This window comes from Berghia stephanieae, chromosome 8, assembly GCF_034508935.2.
Source record: "Berghia stephanieae isolate SIO BIC M18660-M18661 chromosome 8, UCSD_Bste_1.3, whole genome shotgun sequence".
NCBI classification, from domain to species: Eukaryota; Metazoa; Mollusca; class Gastropoda; order Nudibranchia; family Aeolidiidae; genus Berghia; species Berghia stephanieae.
The window spans coordinates 1,924,746-1,934,363 of NC_088367.1; the positions used below are offsets into that span (position 1 = coordinate 1,924,746).

The 9,618-nt window shown below is 35.8% G+C and overlaps 1 protein-coding gene across 1 annotated transcript in view; it reads left to right on the plus strand.

Annotated features, from left to right (window-relative positions):
• The first annotated feature begins 6,282 nt into the window (after positions 1-6,282).
• Positions 6,283-9,618, plus strand: part of LOC144977760 (uncharacterized) — a 9,775-nt gene continuing 6,439 nt past the window's right edge. Inside the window, exon 1 of the mRNA XM_078923150.1 lies at positions 6,283-6,420. Coding sequence (XP_078779276.1) covers positions 6,412-6,420 — 9 coding nt within the window. The 5' untranslated portion in view covers positions 6,283-6,411. The remainder of the gene's footprint in view (positions 6,421-9,618) is intronic.

Consider the following 9,618-nt stretch of genomic DNA (forward strand, 5'->3'; position numbering starts at 1 on the left):
AAGTTTCCTTTAAGTTATTTCTCATGATTGTTGCGTGATGTTGTTACATTGTGTTTGAGTTATAACGTTTTGTTCATTAAAAACGTGAGCGTGTATATAAGAAATATCCACTTAAGTAGTCAAAACGCCTTGCAATGGGTCCTTACAAAGGAAACCGCTTCACTTAACTTGTCGGACAGGACATGATGCATATAAGAACATATTTTCATCATCTTCTTCTTCTCCTTCTTGTATTTAAATTTCTTATATTTGTGTACTTCTTTTATGCGGCTATATGTGGGGTCTAGCGGTATGACACTCGCCTTCGGACCAGTAGGTCTATGGTTAGAGTCCCGCTTTGAGTGACGCATAGTTGATTCTTGGTAAAGACTCTTTATTCACTTCATCTCATTGTACTCAGGTATGAAATTAGTACCTGTCCGTTAACAGCGTTGTCTTGGGGGAAAAATGTAATAACACCTTTTTACGGGGTCCTTCAAATAGAATAGCTCAAAACTATCTCGTGATATTTTAAAAAGGAAATACAATAGATAATACTAGCTTGTGTAATAAAAACCAAGTTTTTCTATTTTCCCATGAATGCTCAATATGGCCATAACTGGCAATTTGGACATCAAGCCGGTGTGAGAATTCATCCTAAAAACCCCGCAGTATCTCAATGTCCACTGTGTTGATTGAAGGCTGTTATTCGATCTTTCAAGTCATCGATGTTTGCCGAAAGTAGTGGAATCTAAACTTGGTCTTTAACATACCCCACAAGACAAAGTCACACACACACAGTAAGGTCCAGGAATCTGGCAGGCCGTACATAGAGAGCAAGGTCTTTGTGTGTGTGCGGCTATGTGGTCTTGTGGTATGAACTCGCTTTCGGATTGGAAGTTCCTTGTGTGTTCGAGCCTCGCTCGGCGCATAGTTGAGTCCTTGGAAAAGGCTCTTTACTCACATTTTCTCACTCTTCTTAGGTGTAAAATGATTACCTGGCCGTTGTCTTGGTCCGAAAAAAAGTAATCTCGCCTAACAGGCGTCAAGTCTCGTTCTATATGTTACACGTTGCTGTTGGTCGGGGACCTCTTGTAATGTGCTTTGTGCACGTTTAGTGGATATTGCGCTAAATAAAAGCCCAAGTTTAAAGCTGAAGGTCTTTAGCACCTTTCCACCCAATCCAATTCAGAAGTTGGATCTTAAAGAGCGTGAGGGAGTGTAAACAGATATCAAATCTGATATATAGGCTGGAGAAGTTTCATTAAGATGATTATAGCATATTATAATTTTATACGTAATCCAAAATCTAGCAAGGAACAAATTAATGTAAAGTCCAATACAAAGGTTTGACATGATTCTTTTAAAAACTAAATTTGCCGCTTGATTTTGAATGCGCTGGAGTTTTTGAGAACATTATTTAGAATAGAATACATGAGTGTGTTACGGTAATCAAGTCACATTTTCTTATTATTCCCCCCAATGATTGTGTATAGACAGTACAAAGGATTCGGTATAAAACAGAACCTTGGGTTACTCCCTATTATAAGGTCTATTAAGACTGATTGTATACGCCTGTCAATTAAAACTTAAACCAGTCTATGGCGTTACCTGATACTCCAAATGTATGTGACAAACGTGCAATTAATATGGAGTGATCCATGGTGTCAACAACGCTAAGATGGAGATTTTTCCAGCAATAGCAGCACAAAGAAGGTCATTATTATTTTTAAATAGGGCGCTTTCCGTAAATAGATGTAGGCAGATTGGTAAGGTTCGTAAAGATTATATATATATATAATATATATATATATATATATATATATATATATATATATATATATACTAGTAAAAAGCCCGCAATTTCGCGGGGAATGAACTATTTCAATTCGATATTATACCCACCATTATTTAAATGAGGGCAGATTGGTAAACAACGTTGTCTGTGTAAGTTGGTACATCCTCTGTTGATTCTTATGTGTGGCCCAACATGAAGTGTAAGCCGCTATAGCCTCTGACCCGTGACACAGCAACATATAGTTGTCCGTGTATGAAAACAGGTTGTGGTAATAAAATCAACTGCGAAAATAAACCTGAAGGAGCAGACGTGAGCAGAGTTGAAAGACGATCCTGGGATCGAGAACTTACCTTACAGTACAGTACTCTGGTGATCATGTTTGGTGGCGTTTGAAACAGATTTTATGCACCTCCACTGACTTTAAATTATAAAAGGAAGTCAAATTATCTGTTTATCTATCTGTAAAAATACATTTCTAATTTTCAAATCTTTCAGTAGAGTTGTGCGCCGTATAATTTTTTTTATTGACTCAAATGGCACAATGTTCTCCACTAGGCTAGACTATATTTAAGAAAGGATTTTCAATTCCATTGTATTTATCTTCCAACAACATTCTACATGTTTTTATATTTCACTTTCTAACCTACATTACACAGTTCCTCCCCGCCTCCCCTCTTTTTCACTTAATTAATTGCGCACCTTTTTAGAAATATCTAGCATTCTGTTTTAATTCGTGCGTCCTTACAAAGGAGCATACTAATTTCATGCTAACCAATGTTTTGTTTATTCATCTTAACTACGCCACTACCACATTATCTCATCCATCTTTGGTGTTTCATTCATCCTGTTTTGTTGATAAAGGGGAACCCCGAAACGTTCATTTGATCTGTTTTTGTAATTAAATTGAAGCTTACATTCAATTTCACATGATTATTTATTTCTTCGAGCTTCGAGCAGCAACATTTACATTAAGTGAATACATTATACTGGGGATGTAGGAGCTTTCGGAATGTCTCCCCTTTACTTTACTTATGACTAACCCTAATAGAAAAAAATATACTCCGATATCGAGCTAACCCTAAGAGAAAAAATGATGACAAATTGAATAAATAAACGCCTGACAAAAGATCAGCGGTGAAAATACAAATTTAAAGAATACTGGGGATGTAGGAGCTTTCGGAATGTCTCCCCTTTACTTAACTTATGGAAAAACAAACACCCTAGCACCTTTAATAAGACTTATGACTAACCTCTCGAGCTAACCCTAATAGAAAAAACAACTCTCGGACTGCTTTGCACTACCGCTTTCAATACTTAAAATCAAAACAATGGTCAAATTAGGAAATTTTAAACTTTCACAAATCTATCAAGGTTTGTTCTAGAGTTTGTAAAATACTTCTATATAATGACAAGTTGAATAAATAAATGCCCGACAAAATATCAACGGTGAAAATACAAATTTAAAGAATACTGGGGATGTAGGAGCTTTCGGAATGTCTCCCCTTTACTTAACTTATGGAAAAACAAACATACTAACACCTTTACTAAGATTTATGACTAACCCTAATAGAAAAAAAAATCCTTCGATCTCGAGCTAATCCTAATAGTAAAAAAAGAATCAAAATGGCGACTGAAATACCATCATGTGATCAAGTGAATAATATCACCATGAATGCCACGATTTGCTGAAAAATGCCAACACACACACATGTATACACCACACACAACACACACACACAAACACACACACACGCACACACACATAAACATACATGCAATTAGAACATACTACTATATAACAACACTGATCACCGCTAAACCAACACAACGGAAGTAATAATAATACTTGATGTCATAAAAGATGACGCAAACTGACAACTTTTTACAGTGACGAAATTGGTTGATTTTGGGACTGTTTAGTGTCGTCGGTACGTATTTTATGATATCTGTGTGACTCAACGAACATTCAAACTGACTTTAAATTATAAAAGGAAATCAAGTTATCTGTTTATCTATCTGTAAAAAAATACATTTTTAATTTTCAAATCTTTCAGTAGAGTTGTGCACCGTATCAATTTTTTTATTGACTCAAATAAGCACAATGTTCTCCACAATGCTATATTTTTTAAAGAAAGGATATATAGTGGCCTAGAAACAATTTTTTTCAATTATTTTAGACAGAAGGGTAACTTGTAAAAGGGAAGAACATGTCACAGCACTTCAGGGTATAGATATGTTTTTTTTTAGCAAAGGGATCACAGTTGCATGCTAATAAGAATGTGGTAAAATTCCTGTAGACAGAGGTTCGTTTATTATTGAAGTAAAACAGTGTAAAAGGATATCTACTTGTATATTATGAGAAATGAGTAACGATCTTGGTATTGGGTCAAGCATTTCTTTGGAGGTGACGATTTGATTATTTCTATGACATCATCCACTGTAACAGGAGTCAATAAAGAAAACAAGACATTGTATTGAAATGTCTTAAAATCGGGTGTTCCGTATGAATTGCTATCTAGTTTCTTTCTAATTTAAGTTATCTTTTCCCGAAAGATATTTCCGAGTACTCCTGGAATCTCCCCCGCTGGAACGACGTAGGATATGTGGATTTGGAATTTGTAGTAGACTTTCCAGACAATGAGGTGAGGATGGAAATTAACGCCTTTGGAGTGCGACAGTCGTTGGTCAAGGCGTTGGAATAAGAAGACTTTGCTTCTTTGATCTTATCTTTTACGTTTTTGCTTAGATTTTGATAAATGTCTTTGTGGACTGTCAAGAATGATTTTAGCCATTTTTTTTCGGAACGACGGCGCTCAGTTTTTGCCTTTTTAATATCGCTGTTCATCCATGGAGCAGATTTTCAATTTGTGACGATGTGCGCCTTAATGGGGACAAGATTGTTATGAAGATTTCTCAGTTCAGTGTTGTAAGAACTGATCTTGTCTATGTTGACTATGCATTTTGGAGTTATCTTTATTAGCTATTTGTTGAAAATTTCATCGTTTATTCATTCTCTTGATACGATTGTTCTTTTTTTTTCTGGTTTGAATTTTACTGGATCCACCTCGAAAATGATGTCAGAATGGTCAGAGATACATTTGTCTGTTACATTTATTTTGTTGAGTGAAGTAGTTTGGTCAGTTATAATCCAATCTAAAGTGTGACCTTTCTTGTGAGTGGGAGATTAAATGTGTTGAACGGGTTTGTGAATATTTATTGTCGAATTTATTTATTTCACTTTTGAATCTTGGTTATCTCCAACGTGGAGCACGTTCTCTCTCTCTCTCTCTCTCTCTCTCTCTCTCTCTCCTTCTCTCACCCTCTCTCTCGATTTAACTCTCTCTTGCACTGTCTCTCACGCTCTCTCAACTCTCAATCTCTTTTTCATTCTCTTCTATCACTGTCTCTATCACTATCTCTCTCACTATAACTTCTATCCCCCTTTCTCAATCTCTCTCTCTATCTCTATCTCTCTATCTCTCAGCCAGACGGTTGGTGTTGTATCAGTCGAATCCCGGGTTTGACCCTCTGACACAGTGATATTGTTATTCTCTGTTTTCATATGGCGTTGTTCTTTAGTTTTTATTTCTCATCTTTATTAATATATTACGCCCACTAACTTTTTGACTCATAGTTTCCAGTTTGGCATTTTTAATGCAAAATTTTAATTTAAAATTTCAAAACGCTGTTTGGTAGGTACGAATTCAGTTTGGCTTAATTTTAACTATCAAATAATCTACAAATAATCTAACGAAATAGCCACTAAATGTTCATCAATATTTGATTATTTTTTTCATTATTTTTTTTTTTTGATTGGCACTTCGACAAAAAGTTTTCGTCAGTAAAAGTTTTAGTGCCCTTTTCAAAGGCATCGTTCAAACTTCACGATATAATTTGTATAAATGATGATGATGATGATGATGATGATGATGATTATGATGATGATGATGATGATGATGATGACGACAACGACGATGATGATGATGATGATGATGATGATTATGATGATGATGATGATGATGATGACGACGACGACGACGACGATGACGATGATGATGACGATGATGATGATGATGATGATGATGATGATGATGATGATGATGATGATGATGATGATGATGATGATGATGATGATGATGATGATGAGCTTTGCAATGTATGCAATGATGTACAATTTTAAAGGTTGTAATGCCATTTGGAGACATTAAGTATGACATTTCATGTTTTACCATGAACAAAACGCGTATTTAAAATTTTGGCCAGACATCTCGTCTTTCATAATATATCGATGATTGAAATGACATTTATCTTGGAAATACTCAAATATTCTCGGAAGTCCCAGGTTTGACAATTTTTGACAAGAAAGGTCATTTTTAATCGATCTCTATTTTTGGATAAAATTGTTAATGCTTGTTCTTTCAAGAGTTGGATAAAACGGATTCATCTTACTGCCATGACTGAATGGTATAAGTAGAAGGGACTTGTCTCCATTGATACAAACGATTCCCTGGCAGAAAGATTTCGTCTACTCTCCTGTTTGTAGAGATCCTTTTATCGGAGACAAGATAAAAAAGAAGCTACCAAGATGCAGATGTCTTTAGCGTTTGGAATCCTGCTGTTTTTCACAGCTCTTCATGGCCACGGTTAGAGAATTTATTCTATTCTTTCATATATTATTTAATATTCATTTATTCATTCATAGGTTATATGCGGCATTGAATACATGCATTATAGAAATTCGTTTTTCTCGTTTAAGTAGATGATAGGAAAGAAAAGTCGTGACGTCAAACTCTCTACTCTTTTGGTTCCTAAATCCTTGGTAGTGTCTAGGAAACCAGTCCTTCGGAGGACTAATAATGAATAGGTTACATATGAAGGCCACAGGGGAAAATCTATCAAAGTCCGAAAGACCCCTACTGTTCTAATGTCACAATAATTTTTGTTTTAAAATCAACCAAGAGCTTGTTTTTTAAATGCATCTGACTTGTGGTCAAAATATATAAGTTTAGTATTTTACATTCAGTTCAATTCATATTATCATGTGTCGTTTTCAAATGGGTTTCCAAACTTTAATTTTGATTTTCTCAAAAGCTGAAAAATGTGACTTTGATCGTTTTCCCCCTGTGATCTTCATATTGAATCATAAGGTGGCATAACTATTTTAGTAGTAGGGTGTAAAGGCAGATTCTTAGGAGTAGGGATGGATGGATGATCTTTATTGGCGTTCAGCATATATTCAGACTAGAAAACAAGACACAATCACTCTGACACTAGAAGTCAATCACACAAAGTATGTATTCAATCCCCGGATCCGATTTAACACTTCCAAAGAAATAGGAACCAGATTTTTGACAGCACACTCTTCATCCCTATTGAAGTAGAAATAAAAGACCAGTAAATATCGCATTTCCATGAATTTGTTATACTCAATGCACTTTCCATTGCATTAATTACTCCCCATATAAACCGTAGGAATCAAACTTCCATTTCACACAGTTCAAGTGAACGTTGGGCGTACCTTTTAAACAAACATTTTTACTATATTATCCCTGACTAACCCTAGGCACTAAATCACACAAGAGACGTGTGGTTGGACAAGTTGATTTTGTCTTATTCAAAGACTCGCTCGTCAAAGTAATCTGTAACTGTTCCCTGTTTTGATTGGTCTGTTACTGGACATTTGCAGTGATGAGCCCGTTGGGTCATTTGCAAATACAAGACATTGAAGATTGAAGATACAACCCCGGGACTAAAGCCAACATTTTCGAAAGGTTTTATCCTAGTTTCTGACGTTTCAGAATTGGAATAATTGTCAATCATACAAGCTGCCGATCCTTGATTGTCCGGTCTATTGCGTCGGTTTTTGATTGTAATAATTAGAAAAATGATTCGAAACACGATTTGGAGACTTACCGTAGATATGTTCACACCAAAATACGTTTCCATTCGTGTACGTGCGTGTAACGAACGAACGAAAGCATATATTAGTAGGGGGAATTAGGTCCAAAAAACCCTTGAATTGTGCAAACAAGGTTGAAAGCGTGAAAATTACATATGTTGTAGAATATGAAAAACCCTATAATTTATGATATAGAACCACTCTGAGAGATCAGTATTAGTTGAGATACAAGGTTTTTAAAATTAGAAAATTTTGAAATGGACAACAATAATTTCTATCATTTTTATTGTGTAAACATTCGAGGCAAGCCGACCAAAGGTTGTTTTACGTCATCCTTTGGATTCCCATTGGTGACTATTTTTAGCGTCGAAGCGGATGTTTTCCTTCCCCTTTACTTTCGATTCACGAACCATACAAATTATTTAATCGTAAATATTATTCAATTTCACTTGTTTTAAAGGACGTCTAGCGAGCAATATTCTATAATAATATGAGATTTTTTTCTGCATCTGATTTAATAAGTATAATCAATTGCTCTAAAACGGACGGGCAGACGGGAAGACGAGCAGAGGGGTAGACAAAACAGACCAGCAGAACACAGCTCAATAAATGCCGATGACCGGTGTTGACAAAGGACAGTGCTCCTTCTCCCCTCCTCCTGTTTTCTTTTCTTTCCAAAAATACTGCTATAATCATTTTATGTGAGTTAAAACCTATTTCAGTCAAACTTGATGACAGTAAAGAGTCAGCATACCATTTACATTGCTATAATTATCATCATTATCATCATCATCAACCACTATGATGCTGTATTGTGGCAAGTTATTTACTTTACGTTATTTACCTCAAAGGGACAATGGGAGAATGTTCTATTTGTACTGTTGTGTCCTTATGTACGGCACTGCACACATTTTGCCTGCTGATGATGTGTCTTTAACAGAAAGAACGAAAGAGAGAGAGAGAGAGAGAGAGAGAGAGAGAGAGAGAGAGAGAGAGAGAGAGAGAGAGAGAGTTATGAAAGAATATTGCATATGCCTAATAAAGGAATGCGTTTGCATGATTTCAGATACACATACAATAGCAAAAAGAACTGCTCCCAGAGACTGGGACAAGTGTTTGATATGCCAAACAAGATAACACAGACCGTTTATAATGTCCCTCTAAATGAGATTATTGAAAGTTTAAAACAAAATGATACTAAGTGGCATAAGTATTGTCGTGTAAAATTTAATGCCAACAAAATTAGGCGATTAGAATTAAAGAAATCTAAAAGAATTGCTCTACAAGAATTCCAAACTTCGTCATTTGACTTGGAGGAGTCACCGAATGAATATATTTAGCAACCCACGAGAATAATGAGACAACGTTCAAAATTAGAGATTGACTATAATAAACAAACGTGCTTAAAAAAAAACAACATGGAATCGGGAGTACTCCATTCTGTAATGACAACAGATATGGAAGAAAATATTCGTGAAATAGCGTTATCTATAAAAGATTCTGATATGTTGTCATTTATTGCCGGAGGAGATTTAGTCGCTCAGGAAGCACACGACCGCCCTATACCATAAAATTTGTCATGCACGATACTTTAAAAAAACAAGCTTTAAAAGATGTCACTGCTGATGATAATCATGATGTCACAGTTCTTGAAAGAAATCGAGCTTTTGCTAACATTATATCTTTTATAGAAGTGTACCCTGCAAGAAATGTGTCGATCGACATGAACCACTGTGGAGCTTATTTCCAGAATGGTCAAACGTGTCCCAAAAACTCATCAAATGTTCATGTAAGAGAGAACGTATCGGCACCTGATGCAAGTGTTTAAGGTCCGGTTTGCCTTGCACGGACTTATGTAGATGCGGTGTGTGTGTGTGGGGGGGGGGTCTTAGGTCAGTACAGTAATGAATAAAATTCTCTCTCTCTCTCTCTCTCTCTCTCT